Below are 24,371 nucleotides of genomic sequence, written 5' to 3' on the forward strand. Positions count from 1 at the left end.
TTTAATATGTTATGAGAGTTGTTTCTTTCAGTGTTCCAGTCAGACCCTATCCTACTTTAGATGAGCAATAGGAAATCAAATCCCTGTCCTAATCTTTCAGTCATTTAAGGTAAATTAAAGCAACACACACACACAAAATGCTGGAGGAACTTAACAGGCCCTGCAGCTTCTATGGAAAAGAGTACAGTCGACATTTCGGGACAAGACCCTACGATAGGACTGAAGAAAAAAAGATGAGTAGATTTAGAAGGTGGTGGGCGGGGACGGAGAAGCACAAGTTGATAGGTGAAACCGTGAGGAAGAGGGATGAAGTAAAGAGCTGGGAAGTTGATTGGTGAAAAGGATACAGGGCTGGAGAAGGGGGAGTCTGATAGGAGAGGACAGAAGGCCATGGAAGGAAGAAATGGAGAAGGAGCACCAGAGGGAGGCGATGTGCAAGCAAGGAGATAAGGTGAGAACGGAAAAGGGGATGGGGAATGGTGAAGGAAGGTGGGGTCATTACCTGATGTTCAGGAAATTAAATTCTGAGCCAGAAGTCAAATCTTCCTATCCAGTCCTCATGGTTTTACACTGCAGTTATACCTTACTCATTCGTCCTTATTTCTGAGAAAAAAACAACCCTTCACTAAAATTTTCCAGGCCATGCAATCTCTTTATCGATCTCATGTATACTCTCCCCAGTGCTATCACATCCTTCTGGTTGTTTGCATGACAACTGGCGCTCTTTTCCAAGTTCTGCTGTGGGAGGACATTACCAGGCAGACGGGGGCGATGCGATGTGGTAGTGGGGTGGGGGGGGGGGGAGCTATACGCAAAGCTTCCCTGCGGAAGTACAATATCCCCATGGGTTCTGGGAATCTCTTTGCACATTCAGTAGAAGGACCAGAACTCTTACACACTCATCCCCGACCGCCTGCCCCTCCTGAAAGGAAGAACCTGGACTTTCACACATTGGCCTCTGTAACTACCTCACCTACAAAACAATGAGGAAGTTATCCTCAATCCCGAGAGAATGTCTGACAAGAGATATTGATGTCACCTGAACTTGTCCTGTACTTTTCTAAAAACAGAAATAAAAAGTAGTACAACAAAGAAGAGCCCCTAAGTATTTTGTGTACTGTATAGCACACATTGTTAGTGATGTGATTGGAATGCTTTGCCTGTGGCAGGGATCCAAGTTTATCTCCGTAATAACCAGAGGGAGCGGTACTGTGTGCGAACTAAATTATTACATTTCTCTTTCTCTATCTGGCTCCACATTCTACTTTATTACGGAGAATATTCCGTAGCCTTGCAAAACTCTCAGCAATATTCCATAAGTTTAAAATAAATCCATTCTCCATTCGATAACCGTGCCAGACTGCAACTTCAACCTAACCCCGCGTCGGCGGTGGAAACCACAGAAACCTGCTCAGCCGGACGATGGGGGAGGGGTGAAAAGAGCCGGTCTCCGTTGCCTCGCTGCTGATTGGCGCACAGAACCCACCAACCTTCCAATCCCGCGTGGGAACTGGGTGGGTTCCGAATGATTGACGTACAGAGACGACGTCACGCGCTCATTGACAGGCTGGGCTCGGCTGGTACGTATTTCCAGCCACGCTGGGTGTAAGGGAGAAGAGGCTGCTGTCGTTTTCAGTGGAGATTTTGGCAATTTCCTTGTGGAAAGATACATATATCTATTTTTAAAATTATCATCGTTTAAGAATGGGCGTTGAAATCGAGACAATATCGCCAGGAGACGGTAATTCTTCTTTACAAAGGATATTTATTGTGTTAGTTGGGTTATGTGTTGTGTTAGCATTGTAGCAGTCTTAGCAGTCTAGACAAATTTGGTAGCAATGCAGTGTGTGGATTTTTAAATGGCATTTGCTGACAGCTGCTTAAAGGCCAGTACTGTACTGTAAGGGACAGATAACGGAGGGACTGCGGGATTTCACTCTACTTCGATTTTCACTTGAACAATTTGTTCAGTTAGTATCGAGGAAAGAGGAAACGATCCGGCATGTTTTTTGTACTGATTTAACAGAGCGTGTGCTCAAAGACGTATGTAAAGTTTAGTTACTGCAGCAGTCAAATCCTTGAAAGAGCGAAGCCAACCATTCTGAAATAGGCGTAGAATCTAAAACCTTATGCTTACTACGAGACGAGGATACGTTTTGGCAACTAATCCTGAAAGTTGGTGCGTTTAAGCACTATGTTCTATAGGTAATATCATTAAAATATTGGACTGTCCTACATTTGCAATGTTATACATCTGAATATATTTAATTGTTGAGCAATCTATTTAAAATCATTGGTAAAATTTCATATATAATAAGTGCTAATCCTAAAAATGTACTAATTATAATTTTTTTTTAGGCAGGACATTTCCAAAAAAAGGACAGACATGCGTTGTTCACTATATAGGTAATGTATTCTATGAATGATACACTTCAATTTGATATTAAAAAGAATGTCATCAGTGGGCAGTAATGGGCATTGCAGCTTTCTGAAGGTGGCATCTATGGTGGTGTTTGTGGAACCCCAACCTAGTTTAATGAAGAATGCCAGGATCTGCTCCCAAATTTGCAGCCTCTCCCACACGGAAGTCTTTTTTTTATGTTGGCCATGTCGCCATGGCAAAATGCTGAGACATAGCCAAGTCCTTTTCTCCAGGGAGGAAGAGTAGACTACAGGAAGAACTGCTGTCAGCTGCCCCTGTGTGGTTTTTGAGTGCTGATTGCAGAATACTGGCAAAGTCCCAGGAGCAGATAGTGCATGTCTTGGGCTGATGCAAAACAAAAGGAGAAAAGTTCATGAAGGAAAGGTTTCTTATTTGTAGATACATTATCTGTGAGCCCCAACTGCTACTAAACTGATAAATGTAGAAAAACTGTAATTAATCAGTAGAATCTCCAGATGAATTATTTAAGTAACTATCTGACACAGTGGTAACAAAATGCTGGAGGAACTCGGCAGGCCAGGCAGCATCTATGGAAAAGAGTAAACAGTCGATGTTTCAGACTGAGACCCTTCATCAGGATTGGAGAAAAAAAGATGAGAAGTCAGAGTAAGAAGGTTGGGGGGAGGGGAGGAAGAAGTAGAAGATTGCAGGTGATCGGTGAAACTGGGAAGAGAGAGGGGTGAAGTAAAGAGCCGGGAAGTCAATTGGTGAAAAAGATAAAGGCCTGGAGAAGGGAGTATATGGTAGTAGAGGACAGAAGGACATGGAAGGGGGAGGAACACCAGAGGCAGGAGATGGGCAGGTAAGGAGTTAAGGTGAGAGAAGGGAATGGGGAATGGTGAAGGGGAGTGGCTTTACCATAATTTTGAGAAATCAATGTTCATGCCATCAGGTTGGTGGTTACACAGACAGAATGTAAGCTGTTGCTCCTCCAACCCGAGTGTGGCCTCATCGTGGCGGTAGAGGAGGCCGTGGACTGACATATGGGAATGGGAAGTGGAATTAAAATTGGTGTGTGTAACTTGGATTTCCAGCATCTGCAGATTTTCTCTTGTCTGTGATTTGACACAATGGTAATGGTTTTGCAAGTGACGCTTGGCTTACAGTGTCACTAAATATATGTACACTGTTTAATGTGTCTGCAGGGTGCATTGCAATCTTGTGCATTGCCTCTTGGAATAAACATTGGGTTTGATATTTGACAAAAGAGATCTTTTCAGCATGTTTGAAGCATCCCACTTTTTCAGAGATAAATTATTAATCTTGGAAGTGCTTTGCCATTTAGTTTTGAACCATTGTCTCATTGGGCAAGCTACTGCTTTGTTTTTAGCTGTAAAACTGAGAATTGCTGTCTTACTTAGTCCAAATTATTTTGCTAGTAAACTTCCATCAAAAGTCTGTTCTCCATTTTAGAATGGCTGGAAGAGTCCCTGGAGCAATTGACTAGAGAGGCAAGAAATGAGACCTCCTCTTAAATAGATACAGAAGAAATTATTGATGTTACAGATATAAATAACTAAATAATTCAAATTATTAGTGTCTTATGTTTTTCAATTGATGCAGTAATGATTTTATGAACAAAGTTCAATTACCTGAAATTAATTTAAGGCAGCAAGTACCTCCAAAGTGATTACTCTAAGATAGCATACCTGGTGATACATAATTTGAACCAAGTCAGTCCTCAAAGTTGTTGTGGTAACCTCTTGCAGGTCCTAAGTATTTTGTAGCAAAATAAAACCCATAAATGCTAGCAAACCAAAACAAAAATATGAAAAAGAAACACCAGGTTAAGCAGCTGCTACAGAGAAAGATAGAATCACTGTTCTAGACCAAATATTTGCCATCAGATCTGGAAAACTGACAGTGCAAATGTGTGAGAGAAGGTGGATTATCTGTCGTGGGGTGGAGATCGAAGTTTTTAATATAACTGTTATTTTAAATACTGGCAGTTAGACATGGAGAAACTTGAAAGAAAGAAAAAATTTAAAATATGGAGGAAGTACAAAGCTAGTTACCTGCAATTTAGGCAGCATTTTGCTCAGATGGTGCTGTTCTTTGCACTGCCCCGATAATGTGCAGTGTACGAGGCTGAAGACAAAGGTCAGAGTGGGACAGGGTCAGAGAATTAAAGTGACAGAAGGTGGGAAATTTTGTAAAGAAAAACAGAATGGATGAATGATTTGCAAAGCACCTGTCTGCAAGGGTACCACTATATAGAGGAGACCATGTATTGAACATCAGGATTAGAGGAAGTGCAGGTGAATTGCATTTACACTTGGAAGGACAGTTTGGATCCCTGGATAGTGGGGAGGGGGGAGCGGGGCATATGGCCACTCCTACAGTTGCATGGAAAAGTGCCAGAAAAAGGGAGTGGTTGAATATAGAATCGGAAACTCGGGATTCAAGGAGGGAAAAGCTGCAGATTCAATGTATGCTTTTTGGATGATTTAATTGCAGAGGTAGATCTGTGCACTTCTGGAGTGTCTCAGTTCTGACTGTTAATAACCTGATCTTAAAATCCCAGAAACATCGTTAATTTGATTATGGGTGTGTTGACTCGGTGACTCAGTAATCCTCAAATTCCTGCTCTGCTTGAAACGGTGTCATGGGATCCTGTATGTCTACCCAAATTAAACTTGTATTCAAAAAGGAGATCTTTTATTGAATTATTATCTCCAAATCTCCTCTTATCTTTGTAGCCATATTTAAATAAGGCAAGAACATTCCAGGCTCTAAATTCATGTGAGATTGGGTAGATACGGTTCTAAGCACTACCTATCAGGGTGTATCTATATTTGATAAGAATTAATGTGGCTTTTTGGTGTGTGGGGTTGGTGTAGGTGAGATTTGAGAAAGAGAAAATTTGTGACAAAACATCAAAACCTACTTGATCTATTTTCCACTACCTCTTAGGTTTTGTAACTCAAAATACAGTAATTCATTTGTTTGTTTGACACGTGTGCCACATTTCCTTCCATCTTTTGTCAAGTTTCAGTATACGTCAATTCTCTATCGTATGTTCAGCTTTTCCAGATGTCAAAACATCATTTCCGTGTTTATTTTGCCGTTCACAGAATACGTGAGGTGTTAATGACCTGTACATATCAGAGTATTTCCATCATTTAGTCTTTGGGTCTGTTGAAGTGGTGAATATGGAGTGGAAACTTTCAGTTCCTACATTGTTCTAATCAATTCAAAGCAGTCAATGCGTCATTAGTAGTAATTGATTATACTTTAAGAAGATAGGATGCCTTTGTTACAATTTTGTGTCACAAGTGCTCCAACCTCGTATTCATAATTCTTCACACTTTCGCATTCATGTTGCACACACTGTAAAGCACTGTTAATATAGAGCTGTGAAGAAAACAGCTGAAGCATTAACTTCTTTCTTGTAAGATCTTAGATTTCTGCTGTGAAAAATTATGATAGTCAGCTGTATAAATAATTCCTCACTTTGACCCATTTTTAAAATACCAAAAGCTGGTGGTAGACCAGAGGGCTTGGAATTTTTCAGGAACCAGAAGAGACTAAAAAGCTTATAGTTTGGGAGAAAACTGATTATGAAAAATAACTGGCAGGTAATATCAAAACAAACAGCAAAAGCTTCTTTGGACATAAAAATGAAGAGGGTAGAAAGGGAAGTGTGGGATCCTTGGAGGGTTAGACTGTGGAGTAAGTAATAGGAAATAAGGAAATGGCATGTAATTTGAGCCAATATTTTCCTTCAATCTTCACAGCGGAAGACACTGGAAATGATCCAAGTTGGCAGATGGGCTAATTTCAAATAGCAAGGGAGAAATTGTAACAATCCCTATCTTGAAGGATAAGGTGTTGAGAAAAGCTAGTGGGTCTAAAGACAAACTAGTCACCAGGACCCCATAACCTGCATCCAGGGCTTTTAAAATAAATGGTTCAGAGATGGTGGGACCATTGGCTGATAGTTTTCAAAATGTACTTGGTTCCAGAAGGATACCAGCAGATTGGAAAGCCACAAATGTGTCACCATTGTTAAGAAAGGAAAGACAACGAAAAGAAGGAAACGAGCTATTGAAGGCAAATTACTGGAGGCATAATCAAGGAAGAAGTAGCTAGTCATTTAGAGAAGCTTAATGCAGTCAAACCAAGTCACCGTTTTATAAAAGGAAAACTGTGTTTTCATGGTTGTGTTAGGCAGTGTCAGTAGTGAGGAAGCTGTAGATGCACTTTATTTGGATTCATAGAAGTCATTTTATAAGGTGCCACATAAAAAGCCACTGAATAAAATAAAAGCTCATGGAAGTAGTGTGAAGTCATCAATAGAATTTGTTTTGGTTGGAGATTTATAAGTATGGTATGCCAAGGATTTGTTCTTGTGTGGTTAATTATCTTTTTAGTGGCTTGGAGGGGCAGCATGTAAGGTTATTCAAGTTTGCTGATGACACAAAAGTAGATGGGATAGCATTCTGCAATGTTGATATTTTGACTCTGGAAGAAGATATAAGCAGATTGACCGAATGGAGAAAACGTAGCCACTGGGATATAATGTTGGAAAATATGAAGTCATATGCTTTACTAAGGGATTCAAAAGGCAGACCTATCTAACTGGAGAAGGATTATATAGGAGTGGAATACTGGGGATTTAGATCCACCTGTGTGTGAAATCCAAAAACTGAGCAGCAAGTAAACAGGAAGGAGAATGACATATTGGTGTATATTGCAAGGTGGTTGGCATTTAGAAATGGTGAAAGATTGATATGATTACACGTAGGACCATTGATTGATGCTTTTCAAAATGTACTGATTCCGGAGAGCATACCAGCAGTTTGGAAAAGCTCAAATATGACACCCTTGTTCAATCTGGAAGAGATTTCTTCAGTTAATTCCTGGAAATGAGAGGTTTGTTCCATCAAGAGTGGCTTTGAAAAAATAATCTGAGTTCTTGGGGTTTAGAATAATCAGAATCAGGTTTATTATCACTAGAACTTAGCAGCTCTACAGTGCAATACATGATATAGAAAGAAAAAAGTAAATCAATTACATTAAGTATGTAAATGTATATTTAATAGATTTAAAATACTGTAGTGCAAAAACAAAAATAATATATACTTTTAAAAAGTGAGGTGGTGTTCATGGGTTCATTTAGGAATCGGGTGGCAGAGGGGAAGTAGCTGTTTCTGAATCACTGAGTGTGTGCCTTTAGATGGTTACAATGAGGAAAGGGTGATGGGGGCCCTTAATAATGGACATTGCCTTTCTGAAGCACTCCTCCTTGAAGATGTCCTGGATACTACGGAGGTGAGTATCGAAGATGGAGTTGACTAATTTTACAACTTTTTGTTGCTTTTTTTGGTCCTTTGCAATAGCAACCCCCCCCCCCCCCCATTCCAGATAGGTTGAAGAATGACGCACAACATCATTAGGGGGTGTGAAAGGATAGTTCCTGGGGTGTTTCTACCAGTGGGAGAGTCTCAAACAAGAGGATGTAATTACAAAAGAGGGGACAATCATTTAAAACTGAGAGTGATGAATAGTGGATTCTGCGCTTCAGAGGGTTAGGAAAACTGGATCACTGGAGGTACTAAGAGAGAAGGAAGGTGATCAGATTTTGGATAACTGAGGAAGTGATAGCTATGTGGAACTTGCACTGAAAAGGAGCTATCAATGCTGGGGCTCTCCTACCTTTGTTTTCTTGTCTTTGAAGTGAAGATAACTGTGAGTCCCTCTGTGACATTGTGATTGCTTACGTAATCTCCATAAAACCCGAAGGTAAAGCAGGAATGCCCATGTTTCTATAAAACATAGAACATTACAGTACAATCAGGCTGTTCAGCCCACAACGTCTGCCAACCTTTTAATCTACTCTAAGATCAAGCTAATCCTTCCCTCCTAGATAGCCCTCTATCATCCATGTGCCCATCTAATAGTTTCTTAAATGCCGCTACTGTGATGTATTTTTCTCTAGCACCAACCCTGGCAGCTCATTCCTTGCTCATTTCTATGCTGCTGAACTTGGATGCCTCTATCCAAGTCACCCCTCGTTTTCATTCGCTCCAAAGGGAAAAGTCCTAGCTCGCTCAACCCACATTTATTTGTTTGTTTGTTTATTTAGTGACACCGTGTAGAGAAGGCCCTCTCGGCCCTTTGAGCCATGCTGCCCCAGAATCCTGATTAACCCTTTCTTAAACACGGGACAACTTACAATGACAAGTTAACCTATCCAGTATGTCTTTGTACAGTGGAGGGAAACCGGAGCACCTGGGAAAACCCAGGCATTCCACGGGGAGGGGGAACATAGCGAGACTCCTTACAGAACAGCTCCAGAATTAAATTCCAAACTCCCAAAAGCCCTAAGCTGTAATAGCAGCGTGCTTCCGCCACAGTAACGTGGTGCCCCCTGGTCCAGGTAGCATCCTGATAGATATCCCCTGCATCCTCTCACCCGTTCCATGTCTGGTACGGGAACTGTACTGCCCGCAGTTGCAGGGCACTGCGGAGAGTGGTTCTATAAGCCCAGTGCATCGGTGGATGTGAACTTTCCTCTGTTCAGGACATTTACAGCCGCAGAAGGGCCCGGAAGATCATCAGGGACTCCAGCCACCTCAACTACAAACGGTTTCAGCTATTTCTGTCTAGCAAACAGTATCACAGCATTAAGGCCAGGACAGCTTCTTTCACTGGTCCATCAGGTTATCAATACACATTGATCTGACTGTACACTTGTGTACAATACAATTTTATATATATATATATATATATATACTTTTAATGTTTGGGCAATGTCCTCCCACATTTCCCCTCTTTATTGCTTGTACATTGCAGTGGAGACTCAGCATAAAGATTTTTACTCCCTTATTAAATTCAATTCAATTCTTATAATGAGGTGACCAGAACTGAACACAATATTCCAAGTAGCATCTATAGGAAGAAATACAGTCGACGTTTCAGGCTGAGACCCTTCGTCAGGACTAACTGAAAGAAGAGATAGTAAGAGATTTGAAAGTGGGAGGGGGAGGAATGGAGCTAAGAGCTGGAAAGTTGATTGGCAAAAGGGATGTCTACTATAAGCCTACGGACTGTCACAGCTAACTGGACTATTCCTCTTCCCACCCTGTCTTTTGCAAAAAATGCCATCCCCTTCTTGCAATTCCTCTGTCTCCGCCGCATTTGCTCTCAGGATGAGACTTTTCATCCCAGGACGAAGCTCTTAGCTCCAACCCTCCCCCTCCTATCTTCTCCTATCATTCCGGATCTCCCCCTCCCCCTCCCACTTTCAAATCTCCTACTATCTCTTCCTATAGATGATGCCTGGCCTGCTGCGTTCACCAGCATTTTTTGTGTGTGTTGCTTGAGTTTCCAGCATCTACAGATTTTGTTTGCAATATTTCAAGAGTGGTCTAACCAGGGTGTTATAGAACGGCAACATTACCTTGCAGCTCTTGAATTCAATCCCTGACTAATGAATGCCAATACACCATACACCCTTTTAACAACCCTATTGAGCTGCGCAGCAATTTTGAGCAATTCATGGATGTTGATACCAGGATTCTTCTTTTCCTTCACACTGCTAAGAATCCTGCCATTAACCCTGTATTCTACCTTCAAATTTGACCTTCCAAAATGAATTACTTCACACTTTTCTGGGTTGTACTCCATCTGCCACTTCTCAGTCCAACACTGCATCCTGTCAGTGTCCACTGCAACCTACAAAAATTCTCCACACTATTCAAAACTTCACCAACCTTTGTGCCATTTGCAAACTTACTAACATACCCTTCCACTTCCTCATCCAAGTCACTTATGGAAATCAGGGAGTCCCAGAACAGATTTCTGCAGAACACCACTGGTCACCGACCTCTAGGCAGAATACACTCCAACTACTACTACCCTCTGCTTTCTATGGGGAAATCAATTCTGTATCCACATAACCAAATTTCTCTGGGTCCCATGCCTCCTGGCTTTCTGAATGAGCCAAACATGGGGAAGCTTGTCAAATGCCTTACAAAAATCTATATACCCCGTATCCACAGCTCTCTCCTCTCTTCGTTAACGTGCTTTGTCACATTCTCAAAGAATTCATTCAGGCTCGTGAGGCGTGACCTGCCCATCACAAAACCATACTGAATATCCCTAATTGGACAATACTTCTCCAAATACTCATAAATTCTGTCTTTAAGAATCTTCTTCAATAATTTGCTCACCACTGAAGTCAGACTCTCAGGTCTGTAATTCTCAGGGTTGTGCCTACTCCCTTGAACAAAGGAATAGCATTAGCCATGCTCCAATCATGTGGTACTACCCATGTGAACTGTAGGGCTATAAAGATCATCACCAAAGGTCCTCTTTTGCTTCCTATAGTTACCTGGGCTATATCCAATCCAGTCCTGGGGATTTATCTAGCCTAAAGTTTTTCAAACTTTCCAGCACTTTCACTTTTTCACTCGTCACTGGTTTTACTGTAATTTTGCCTTTTTTTTTCTTGAAATCAATATTTTGGCACCACTGATGTTGGTTGCACAGTAGTGCTTCATCAAAATTGTTATTGTTCACATATGAACCTCAGGGTTTTGGACACACAGCTTTCAGCAGGAATGTGATATCTAATAATTTTCCCTCCCTGTAGAACTTTTGCGATGTCTAACAGTTGTTACAGTCAAGAGAGCTCTTATTAGACCTGGAATCAAATTTAATCATTTCTTTCGATGCATTACTTCATATTACATTGGAATTGATCTTTAAAGACTAATATTAGAATGGAGATGTGTATTTCAACATGTTTCTATATCAACATAATTTGTCTCTTTTTGACTTGCTGCTTCCACCTGCCTAATCAAAGAGTAAATATTTTCCCATTTTGTGTTTGGTAATATACTTTATCAAAGGAAAATGGTAGCACCAACAAACAGCGCAACTAAGGGTGACATCCTTCAGGCGGTTCATGAACAACTTCTTTCATTTTGTTTACTTCATCTTTTTCTTTTAAATCTGGCTCTGCTAATGTTGGAGCTTGTGATCTACATTTTGGTGGTATGTTTTCGGGACAATGGAGCAACCTAGGGATTTGCTGCCTCCGAATTTGGTGAAGTTTTGTGCAAAGCGTGCGGCCTGGAAGCCAAGAAGCCTGCAGATGGAGTGCGAGCCCAAGATCAAGTCCATTTCTCACGGATCCCGCCGAGTGAAATGTCAAGGAAGATTGAAATCAGTGAGCATGAGGGCAGAAGGCAAGGTGGGTGATCAGTGCCGTCCACCTGTGTGAGTGGTCTCTCTCTCTTTCTCTTGCTCGCAATGGTAGGTGCCTACATACGAACAGTCCTTCCCCCTCCCCCTCTCACTCAATGCTGCCAGAGTCCATAGGTCTTGGGCCAGGTTTATTGGCGCGGCTTGTGGATTGAACTCTGTAGTTCATGTTATGATGCGTCTTTGGTTGCTCCGTCTTCTGTTGCTGTTGTGTGCAATTTTGATTGGGGTGGACTAGCACTGTGGCCTGCAGATAGCAAGAGACATGGTGCTAGATTGAACTGAACTGAATGTGCCTGGACTCTTGCGAGGCCTTTGTGATTTAGTGTTTTGTATTCTGTGTTTTTAGCTCATTTTTTTGACATTTGCATGATTCTTTTATGCATTGAGGTTTGATTTTTTTTTTCTTTAAACGGGTCCATGGTTTTCTTTGTCTCGTGGCTGTCTGTGGGAAGACAAATCTCAGGGTTGTATACTGAATACTTACATACTTAAATAATAAATATACTTCGAATCTTTGGATAACATGAAATATCATTCAATTTGTACTCGTCCTTACATTTAGACTCAATCTCAAGTTGAATTTTTACCAAACTTGAATCATGACTTTCTATGCGTGACCAATTACGTCTATAACAAAGTACAGTCATTCCATCTTACACTAAATGACACTTTATTAGTTAGCGTAATTAATTGCTTTACCTTGAAAATCTAGTTGCCATCAAAAAGTTATAAAAAGGCTTCAAGCAATCCTTTCAGAAACAAACAATAAAGATTTGTCTTTGATTTTCATTCAAAGCAGGTTTTCATAGTTATATACTTTGTTTGCTCTTTCAAATTTTGGGCATTACCAAGGTGGATAGAATAGAAATAAAAATACAAGTACTAGAAATATTCAGCAGGTCAAGCTGCATCTCTGGAAAGAGAAAATTAATTAATATTTCAGGATAATGACCTTGCATTAGAAGTGGAAAAATGAGATGTTTAAAGTTGCAGAGAAGAGGAAGGATGGAGAGGAGCAAGGACGTCTTTGGTAGGGTGGATACGAGGTTGTACAGATTGCGGCACAGTTAAGTTGAACAAGGATAGATAGAGTGGAAAATAAGCAAACTGGATATTGGAGATACAGAACACAGCAGTTGATGGAAATCTCAAAACAACATCCAAAAAGAGTGGGCAGAATCTGTGGGGAGAGAGAGAGAGAGAAATTGTTTTTAAGATTACCAGTAGATTACCTTGTGTCATATTTAAGTGGGAAACTGAATATGAAAGGCCAGGATGAGTTAGAAAATTGAAATAGCAGGTGGCTAGAAGCTTAGGATCACTCATATAGACTGAATGGAGATTTTCTTTCTTCAGTACAGAGGAGATCACATCTGAAATATTAACTGCACTACACTACGTTGGAAGAACCATGGATGAATAGCTGCTTCATCTGGAAATATTGCTCCGCTCCCTGAAAGAATAACAAAGGAATAGGTATTGCATAGGAAAGTGCTGTAAAAAGGGGGAGTGGTTTGTGGAGGTGGAAGAGCAAACTGGGTGATTTGAAGGGAACGGTTCTTTCAGAACGCTGATAGGAGAGGAGGAATAAAGAAGACGTGGAAGTTTTGTCATCAAAACAGATGTGATTCAAATGGAGAAATTGAGGGAATGGAATGGAGTTCTTGCAGGAAAGGGGTATATTCAGGATAGCTGTGGGAGTCTATAGGCTTCTATTAAATACTAGTTGCTGGTCTGTGCGGTAAGTGGGATTTAGAGTAATCGGAAAAGGGAAGGGAAGAACCACATACGGAGCATGTGAAAGTGAGAGGTGAGAAGAAATTGACGGGATAAATAATGCCATTTTGAGGTTCTCATGACTGTGGAAGCAGCACCAAAAATATTCAAATGCATCATTAAAAAGTGTTGAGGGAGTGATTTTACACAGAAGTTCCCAAAGTGACACTTTGACTTGGAGAAAATGAGTTGAAGGAAATATTGCTTGATATAATGACAGGAAAATGAGAAGGGGTAGTAGAGGGGCCTGGTGGAACCCAGTTCAGTGAAGAATCAGAAGTCCTTTGGACCCCATCTGGATGTGGGATTGGATATCCACAATGAAGGAAAGCCAGCTGGATCTAGGAAACCCAGTTGCAGAGAGCACCAGAAATGTAATTGGGAAACGATATTACAAAGGAAGTGGGAATGGAGTAAAGATTGGGAGAAAAATTCAATGGTAAAGGAAGTGGAATCGATGGGTCTATCCAAACGTTCCTATTTGTAGATCTGGAAGAAGAGATAGAAGCAGTCTGTTTTTCTGTGTGGGAGCTATGGCAGAAGGATCTTCTGAAGAAATAAGGTCGGTAATTCTACAGGACAAAGTGGTCTGATGTTGTGTTATGGAGTCATAGTCCAGAGAGAGAGAGATGAAGAAATGTTTGAGGACCTCTCTGCATTCGATCCCAATAGCACGTTCAGGGTATTTGAAGACAAATTTGGGGTCGGTCATTAATGAGCAGTGTGCTGCAAGTTCAGAAGAGAGTTGGCAAAGTGAGCAAGTGTCAGAATAATTGAGCTCAGCAATATTTTTGTCAGCAGAGCAATGAATAGAGGCAGAGAGAGTAGCAAGTGAAAAGAAGGGGATCACATGGATTGTGAATTATGGAGATGTGTGAAAGGTTTCAGAGTCTGAAGTGAAGACACCTAGCCAAAGAAATGGGCCTGCAGGTAAAGTTGGCCCATTGCAAGATGGTGCCAGCGAATAACGCAGCCAATGGCAACATCCTGCAGACAATTCTTGAAAGAACTTCTCTTGCTGCTTTCAAATATGATTCTAATACTAAGCTGTGTGCGATTGGAGCCTGCGATTTACATTTGGATAGAGTGGTTTTCAGCCAATTGAGTGATCTGGCACTTTGCTGCCTCTGATGGAGTTCTGTAAGGTTGGGAGTGCAGTGTGCAGGGTGTGAGCCAATGATCGGCTCCATTGCTTCTCTGCGATTGAGGCATTGAGCAAGATTGAAGTTGATGATGGATACCGGAGGATGGACCGGTGTTTGGCACAGTCTGCCTGCATTTGATCGGACTTCCTCTCTTCGCTTGCTGCTGACAGAGGGAAGTGCAGGAGCCTGGGTTCAATGTTGCAAGGATGAGTCGGTGAGGCTTATGGATGTGGATTTATTTTGGAGGACCCTCAGATTCATGTTGCGTGTGTTTCTGGATTCTGGTTACCCTTACTTTGCTGGTTTTTTTTAACAGTTTGATTGGGGCGCTTCAGTGAAGATTGCATCTGCGGCCAGCAGTTGTCCAGCAGTGTGGCACAGAACTGAATACTCCTGGACTCTCGATTTGATATTTGATATTCTATGTGTTTTTGTTTGCTTTTCACCTTTTGCGCAATCTGTTCTTTCTTCGCACATTGGGTGTTTGATGTTTTCTTTGAACGGGTTCCATGGTGTTTCTTTGTTTCAAGGCTGCATGTGGGAAGATGAATCACAGTTGTGTTCGGTATACATACTTTGAAAATAAATATACTTTGTATTCTGAATCTTTGGAGAGCAGAACATTGTGTGGGGCTTGGAATTCAGAAGATGGTGATGGAAGGAAATGAAACTGAGATTTCTGGAGTGGATTGACCATTTGGAAAATCAGGAAGAATAGTGAAACACAGTGAACAGAGGAACTGGAGGGAAAGGTAGATCACAAGAAAATTAGGGGAAGATTATGAGGGACTGTTAGAATTCAAAAATTGTTAAAATTTAGTTTGGATAGAATAGAGATTTCTTCATAAAGATTGTCCTTTGGTAAAATGCTGGTTGGTTTGAAATAGCTGCTTGTCTGTAAAGACATTATCATTTATCCAAATGAACTAAATGACTGAAATTGTTTTCAAAGCAATATAAGGGTAATATGTTTATCAGCTGGCCACCAAAACAACGAAGTTCAACAGTGGCATCTTTTGGATTAAAAAGATGATCAGATTCAGTAATTCCTTGCCAGTTAAAGATGGCATGAAGGGAAATGTTATATCAATACCAAGACTATGAGTAGGTGGAAGGAAATTATTTTCTTTGGACCACCTGAGTTTCTATTATATTTTCAGACATCCCACCTCTCCCGGAAGTTCCGGAAGTCTCCTGCATATCGATAGTGGCTTCCTGATGCCCGGAAATTATATACAATATCCCGGAATTAGATTTCTTTGAGCGGGAGAGGGAGACCGAGCATCCTGATTGGTCTCTCTTCGTGCTAAGAGTGGTCCCCAAACACCGGGCTGCGAGGAAACTATATGATTTGGTGATATGAAACGATATGAGTCAGCTGCACCTTTCCTCATTCCCTGTTACACCCACTGTTGAACTTGAACGCACGCGAGGTCATCAGTGACCCGAGACATGCAAAGGAATGGGTCCGTGACCCATTTGTGAATGTCCCTGGTGAATCATCCATGTCAGTGTGGGGAAAAAGATCAACTCCTCGAGCTTGCAAATGACGGTGGGCTGAAAAGTATGTTTGACATAACATCTCTGCCGGCATTCTGGATCAAAGACAAGGCTGATATCCTGAGACAGCCACGGAAGCATTGAAAACGTTGCTTCCATTTCCAACATATCTCTGTGAAGTGGAGTTTTCTGCAATGAATGCAATGAAAACTAAATTGCAGAATAGACTGGACATAAGGAACCCCTTCGAGTATCGCTGTCTCCCATCACCCCTCGATAGGACCGTGTTGTTGCGGGAAAACAAGCCCAGGGCTCCCACTGATTAAGTGATATTGGTGTGTTGCAATGATTTTGTATGTTCATACGGGGAAAATATGCACTGTGTGTTTATTATCCAAACGTTACTTAAAATGTTATGATGCTATTGACTTATCACCTATATTCCGGTTGTGATTAACACCCCCGCCCCCGGTCGGCTGGTCCGCAAGAATATTGTCAATACTGAACCGGTCTGTGGTGCAAAAACAATTGCGGACCCCTGCTAAGTAGACCTATCAGTTTTCTCTGTGGGCGGGCTTTACAGTCGACCTCAAAAATAATGACAGTGTTGCTCGCTGCACTGTTTGCAACAGTGACTTTTCTATTGCCTATGGTGGGTTAAAATGTAAAAGACATGTTGAGGTGAGTTTAACAGGTGTCATTCGTTCATTAGCATAGCTAACGTTATTTAAACTAGCTGGCTGGCTGCTAAGGAGCTACGCTATTGATGTCCTACTAAGTACATATTTTAATGTCACATTTTCTGCATATATCCAACTTGGTTTACAGATTAGACAAAATTACTAAACAAAGTATTACACACACCCTTGGAGGTCGATCGTGGGGGGGGGGGGGGAGGATATGGGGTTGCTGAGACGGGGGTGCTACCTCCCTGAAATGAGTTTTTGCGGGGTGGGATGTCTGTATTTTTACAGCTCACTGGCTATTGCTCTGGAAAGTTTCTGAAGAAAATGAATTCAGCTTCTGTATTGTACAGTAGTTCCTTTAGCCCATTCAACAATTCTCTAACGATATGTTAATTATGCAAACTAATATTCAATGCAGTGTCAATTTGGTTTTTCAATTTGTAATGCAAGAATTATTCTTGCATGGCTTTGAAAGAATTAAAATAGCAGCAAATTTTAATGAATTATCGAAAGTGTTTTGTCTTTGCTTCAAGTAGCTGCTGCACATTTTATTTTTAGAATTTTATTTGAAGAATCTGAGATTAGTTGAAGACAGGGCACTTCAGGTGAGATTTGGATTTGGTTTATTGCTGTCACGTACAGTGAAAATCTGGTCTTGCATACAGATGTACACTGCAGGGTTACTGTCCAATTATTTATTTTCTGATCTGTTGAATATGACATTATTTTAATCATCCTTCCCTGTTCTATAATGTGGACCATGTTGCCTACAAAACTTGCAGTTTGCAAATTCAACCAGATAAAGTTGTCTTATTCTTTATTAACAGTGTTTTATTGCAAAGCAAAAAACAAATACCCAACATGTATTCCAACCGTATCTTTCCTCACTGTGTGCTTTCGTACATTTCCACACCATATGATTCCTTTGGAAAGTTGTTTTGCCCTATTTAGTAAATACACATAATTAATAGGGAACCAAAACAAATGAGCTTTAAGTGTCCACACATTTAAGTGTCCTAGTGGCCACACATTTTAATTCCACATCCCATTCCCATTCTGACATGTCTATCCACGGCCTCCTCTACTGTAAAGATGAAGCCACACTCAGGTTGGAGGAACAACACCTTATATTCCGTCTGGGTAGCCTCCAACCTGATGGCATGAACATCGACTTCTCTAACTTCCGCTAATGCCCCACCTCCCCCTCGTACCCCATCCGTTATTTATTTTTATACACACATTCTTTCTCTCACTCTCCTTTTTCTCCCTCTGTCCCTCTGACTATACCCCTTGCCCATCCTCTGGGTTCACCCCCCCGCCTTGTCTTTCTCCCCGGACCTCCTGTCCCATGATCCTCTCATATCCCCTTTGCCAATCACCTGTCCAGCTCTTGGCTCCATCCCTCCCCCTCCTGTCTTCTCCTATCATTTTGGATCTCCCCCTCCCCCTCCCACTTTCAAATCTCTTACTAACTCTTCCTTCAGTTAGTCCTGACAAAAGGTCTCGGCCTGAAACGTCGACTTAGAGTTGCTGCCTGGCCTGCTGCGTTCACCAGTAACTTTGATGTGTGTTGCTGTGTTGTTTGAGCTTTAAGTGTCTCTTATTTTGTATATTTTTGTTTGGGAATCATTAGTAATCTGTCAAATTCAGGAGTTGTCAAACCCAAAAGATATCTTACGAAGTTCAATTATGCCAAGTATTCTCCCCCTGTATGAAAAAATATTAATGTCTGTATTTGGTAAAAAGAATGAAATGCATAAATAATAAAATTACTTTATAATTATAACTTTTTTTAGTAGCTTACTCTAGAACCTAAAAGATTTATTGTTGGTCAATAAATTTATCATTATTAACACTTACAATATCAAAAGGGCTAAAAGAAGGCACAAAGTTGCCCTAGCAGACAAGGTGAAGGGGAATCCCAAGGGATTTTACAAGTATGTTAAGAGCAAAGGATTGCAAAGGGCAAAATTGGTCCTCTGGAAACCAACAAAGATGGGGGAGATCTTAAATGGATTTTTCGCATCTGTATTTACTCGGGATTCAGACACAAGAGTCTGTAGAAGTATGGTAAAGCAGCGGTGAGGTCATGGACCTCAGATTAGAGGAGGAAGTGTTTGCTGTCTTGAGGCAAATTAGGGTGGACACCCTGACAAGTGCAGATATTGCAGGGGTCCTTGCAGAGATATTCAAATCAGCCTTAACAACAGATGAGATACTGGAGGATAGCTAATGTCGTTCTTTCTGTTTAAATGAGGCTCTTAAAAATAAACCAGAATGTTATAGGCCAGTGAACCTGAAATCAGTAGTGGGAAAGTTGTTGGAAGGTATTTTAAGGGTCTGGAAATATAAGTATTTGGATAGACATGGACTGATTAGGGATGGTCAAGCAACACACACAAAATGCTGGTGGAACACAGCAGGCCAGGCAGCACCTATAGGAAGAAGTACAGTCGACGTTTCGGGTTGAGAACCTTCAACAGGACTCACTGAAAAAAGAGATAGTAAGAGATTTGAGAGTGGGAGGGATAGACCCAAAATAATAGGAGGGGGAGGGATGAAGCCAGGAGCTGGGAAGTTGATCGGCAAAAGGGATTCAAGGCTGGAGAAGGGGGGAGTATCATAGGATGGAAGGCCTTGGAAGAAAGAAAAGGGGAGGGGAGCACCAGAGGAAGATGGACAATAGGCAAAGAGTTATTGTGAGAGAGAAAAAGAGAAGAAAAAAAATAAAAATTAGAGTTGGGGTCAGAAGGGGAGGAGGGGCATTAACGGACATAAATGAAATAAATGTTCATGCCATCAGGTTGGAGGCTACCCAGACGGAATATAAGGTGTTGTTCCTCCAACCTGAGTGTGGCTTCATCTCGACAGTAGAGGAGGCCATGGATTAACATATCAGAATGGGAATGGGACTTGGAGTTAAAATTTGTGGCCACTGGGAGATCCTGCTTTCTCTGGCGGACAGAGCATAGGTGTTCAGCGGTCTAGTCTCATCAATATATAGAAGGCAACACTGGGAGCACAGGACACAGTACATCACACCAGATTTTACTTTTTTTCTTCTTCTCTCTTTCCTTCTCACAATAACTCCTTGCCTATTCTCCATCTTCCTCAGGTGCTCCCCTCCCCCTTTCTTTCTTCCAAGGCCTATGATACTCCCCCTTCTCCAGCTTTGTATACCTTTTGCCAATCAACTTTCCAGCTCTTGGCTTCATCCCTCCCCCTCCTGTCTTCTCCTATCATTTCGGGTCTCCCCCTCCCCCTCCCACTTCCAAATCTTTTACTATCTCTTTTGTCCATTAGTCCTGACGAAGGGTCTCAACACAAAACGTCGACTGTACTTTTTCCTATAGATGCTGCCTGGCCTGCTGCGTTCCACCAGCATTTTGTGTGTGTTGCTTGAACTTCCAGCATCTGCAGATTTTCTTGTGTTTGTGTGATTAGGGATGGTCATGGCTTGTGCATAGTAGGTCATGTCTAACCAATCTTGTACAATTTTTTGAGGAAGGTACCAGGAGAGTTGACGAAGGCAAGGTAGTGGATGCTGTCTACAGGGAGCTTAGCAAGGTATTTGACAAGATGCCTCATGGGAGGTTTGTCAAGAAGGTTCAGTTGCTCGGCATTCAGGATGAGGTGGTAAATTGGATTAGTCATTGGCTTTGTGGGAGAAGCCAGAGAGTGGTTGCCTCTCTGACTGGAGGTCTGTGACTAGTGGAGTGCTGCAGGGATTAGTGCTAGGTCTGTTGTTGTTGTCATCTCTATCAATGGTCTAGATGATAATGTGGTAATCTGGATCAGCAAATTTGCAGATGACACCAGGATTGGGGGTGTAGTGGACAGCGAGGAAGACTATGAGAGCTTGAAGCAGGAGCTGGACCAGCTGGAAAAAAATGGGCTGAAAAGTGGCAGAGGGAACTTAATTCTGACAAGTGGGAGGTGTTGCACTTTGGTAGGTCTTGCCCTTGAAATGTTCGGGCATGGGGGAACTCAGTAGATCTGGGAACACGTCCATAATTCATTGCAAGTGGCGTCACAAGTAGATAGGTTCGTAAAGAAAGCTTTTGGCACATTAGCCTTCATAGATGAAAGTATTGAGTACAGGAGACGGGATGTTATGTTGAAGTTGTATAAGACATTGGTGCAGCCTAATTTAGAATATTGTGTGCAGTTTTGGTTACCCAAGGACAGGAAAGATGTAAATAAGGTTGAAGAGTACACAGAAAATTTACAAGGATGTTACTGGGTCTGGAGGACCTGAGTCGTAAGGAAAGATTGAATGGGTTTGGACTTTATTACTTGGAACGTAGAAGATTGAGGGGAAGTTTGATAGAGGTATACAGAATTATGAGGGCTAAAGGTAGGATAAATGCAGGCAGGTTTTTCCCCTCACTGATGTTGGGTGGGACTACAACCAGTGGTCATGGGTTAAGGATCAAAGTTGAGGTTCAAGGGGAACAGGATGGGAAATACTTTCACTCAGGGTTGTGAACGAGCTCAATTTTAGCACTAAGAGAAGTTTGAATAGGTACTTGGATGGTTGGGGTATGGAGTGCTCTGTTATGTATGGGTGCAGATCGATGGGAGTAGGCAGTATAAACTGTTTGGCATGGACAAGATGTGCTGTGCTTTTCTATGACTATTATTTAAAATTCCACTTTCATTGACGTGGTCTTTGGCAATTTTAGTTGGATTTACTGTGCATAAATATTAACTTCCCATCTTTGAAAACTTCAATGATCAGCACAATTGGCTAACTGCCATGCAACATATCTGGACAGATTTTTTAGTGAATATCTACATATGAACATATTCACCCAGACTGATTTTTCTGTAGCACTTGCATGTAAGTAACTATTCATGCTATTTAGATTGTTGTTATTTGACAAAATTATTTAACAAAGTTATTTCTTGCGTAATAAGATGTGTAAAGGATATGCAACACACATCAAAGTTGCTGGTGAACGCAGCAGGCCAGGCAGCATCTCTAGGAAACCCTTCGAGACCCTTCGGCCTGTAACGTCGACTGTACCTCTTCCTAGAGATGCTGCCTGGGCTGCTGCGTTCACCAGCAACTTTGATGTGTGTTGCTTGAATTTCCAGCATCTGCAGAATTCCTGTTGTTTGTGTAAAGGATATACTGGTATTTCAGAATCAGGTTTAATATCACCGGCATATGTCATGACTTTTGTTAACATCATGTAAGCACGCTGCTGCTTTGTTCCCCATTTCTGCCTTTTAGCTTAACAAGAACATTGAATTGCTATGAAATAGTTATTTCTTACTCAAATCATGAAGAGGCAGTTAATCAATAAAGGTTAATGCCTGTGACAATTTCCTACCATAGTATTCAGAAAATATTGTTGCTCTCTCATCTGGGAAACGGGCCACTATTAAGTTGTGGAGCAACTGGTTCAATTTTGTTGCTTAATGAGTAAGTACTGTACTGGGTGAAAATTTTGTATGTTATAATTTAGAGTTTCTGTAAACTGCATGTATTCTCCACTGGTAGGATCAATTGTGGATCATAATGTAGTGGAGAACAGATGCCTACTGCAGATGGTAGGCTTCCTCTTTTTAGGTAAACCACAATGTTACAACCATTGGGAAAACATCAACAAACTGGATCTCTTTCTATCGTGAACAGAGAAAACTGAGAAATGACCAAAGGTCTTTTTCTTTGAAAGAAAAGAGAAGGGTGGCAACTGCTTCCACTTCTGGTTCTCTGAAAAAAATGTGGTATTAAGTGAATGAGCAACCTGCTACTTATGAACAGGTTGCAGTTATATGAACAATGTGCAATATTTGTTCTTTTTTTTTCTTAAATGGTCTGTTCAAAACTTCTGGTAGCCTAAAACTTGTTAAGTATTTAAAAAAGTAATGATTACCTTTTGTGTTTTCTGAGGTAAATACTGAAGCCAAATGCATGTCTGTTTGAAATTAAGGTTCCCATTCAGCAACCTTGGAGGAACTACATTTGTGAAAGAATAGATCTTTTTTTTTGTCCTGAACTGAATTTTCTTCAAGTCAGAATTCAAGGATGAGGAAGAAATTATGGTGATCAAAAGCTATTTTATATTGCGAGGATCATTATATTGCTGGAACTGATTACCAGCATGATTAATCAACAGAACACCATTGCAGAAAATATTTAAATTAGAAAAAATACTGGTGATTTCCTACTGAGAAATGGATTAAGAATTTCAGAATTATGGAACCCAAAGTTTGAAGCAATGGCCTAAAATGTTATCTGCTCAAATAATCACTGTTGATATGTTGTTCGTCCATCATTGACGTCGATGAGGATCTCGACACCATAATGATGGTTTCGAGACTAGCGCGTGATTTGGATTTAAGTGAGGGAGAGTTGCGCAGCGTCAGCCTCACTCTCTCTTCCCAATTCTCATCTGGGTCCAGTGGCAAGACAGAGTCTAGACAGCTGGAGATGGGACTAGGCGCAGTGGATGACCAGGACGTCTTCTGTGTCTTGTCCTGCTCTACACGTTCCACGACGCTTGCAGAGACCGCCTTCTTGACCGTTGGACCTTCCATTGGTTTCGTCTGCTCAATCCGCCGGAGTCTGTCTTCACATGCTGGGATAGACAACTCCCTATGTCACTGAGGGTTTGAGACCCGTCGGCTACCCTCACCTGGTTTAGCCGGCTTGTCGAAGCCGTTGCCCGGGGTGTGGCCGCTGTCGCATGCAAATAGCTATGGGGAGCCACAGGTGAGAGCTGAGTGCCAGGTGGGGGACCAAAGGTGGACTAACCACCCTGAAAAGGACGCGACATGTTCCCCCACCAGAGGTGCTACCCCTCCCTGACACCCCATATACCCCATATACCATATACTGTTGATATATGCACATACTGAAGGGTAAAGTCATAGGATGACATAGCAGAGAAATGATTTGTCTGTGTCAATTCAAACAGGAGCTTGTCTATTGGTCTCAGTCAATAACATGTTGCATGAACAATATTTCCTCTTCTGGAACCTTGTTCTTTTCAATGTTAGAAGATCCTGTTGTAGTTAAATTTTTTTATTTTGTATCATAGTTATGGAGAGATACAGAAGGGAAATGGGCTCTTCAGTGCTCTGAACCATAGTGACCATTTTGAAATGTATCAAACACTAGCCCATTTTCCTCATAACCTCGTGAATACCACATTCTTCCCCAATCTCAAAATGGTGGGATTCATATACATACGACAGACAATTTACAATGGAACAAGGACGACATGCAAACAAACTTGCAGACTGCACTGGTGATCAGGATTGAGCCCAGTTCACTAGCTGTGAGGAGGCAGCTCTACTAGCTGTATCAATGTACCAATAAATATGGTATCTACCACTTTCCTAAATAGTTAAGGTTAATTAAGTCTTGCATATTAGATTTTTTCATATAATGAAGGTAATAAGTAGTTTATTTTAAATAAACATTGATGTGCCAATGACCACATGCAGTGCAAAACAAAACTTGCATAATATTTACATCAACTAAAAGATACCAGGAACTCCTCTCAGGTTTGAATTTGTGTTCCTACCAATGTCCAGCTGCACAAAAGTGTTATTATTGATACTAATTTTGTAAGTTCTATTTCTTCATTC

The 24,371-nt window shown here is 41.3% G+C and overlaps 1 protein-coding gene across 2 annotated transcripts in view; it reads left to right on the plus strand.

Annotated features, from left to right (window-relative positions):
- The first annotated feature begins 1,572 nt into the window (after positions 1 to 1,572).
- The window catches only part of LOC134340074 (peptidyl-prolyl cis-trans isomerase FKBP1B), a 31,308-nt gene continuing 8,509 nt past the window's right edge, over positions 1,573 to 24,371 (plus strand). The window contains exons 1-2 of one of the 2 annotated variants that reach the window (XM_063036911.1): positions 1,573 to 1,741; positions 2,359 to 2,406. In XM_063036911.1, coding sequence (XP_062892981.1) covers positions 1,705 to 1,741; positions 2,359 to 2,406 — 85 coding nt within the window. In that variant the 5' untranslated portion in view covers positions 1,573 to 1,704. The remainder of the gene's footprint in view (positions 1,742 to 2,358; positions 2,407 to 24,371) is intronic. The other variant, XM_063036903.1, reaches the window with a different exon arrangement.

The sequence above is a fragment of the Mobula hypostoma genome, chromosome 2 (genome assembly GCF_963921235.1).
Source record: "Mobula hypostoma chromosome 2, sMobHyp1.1, whole genome shotgun sequence".
Lineage (NCBI taxonomy): Eukaryota > Metazoa > Chordata > Chondrichthyes > Myliobatiformes > Myliobatidae > Mobula > Mobula hypostoma.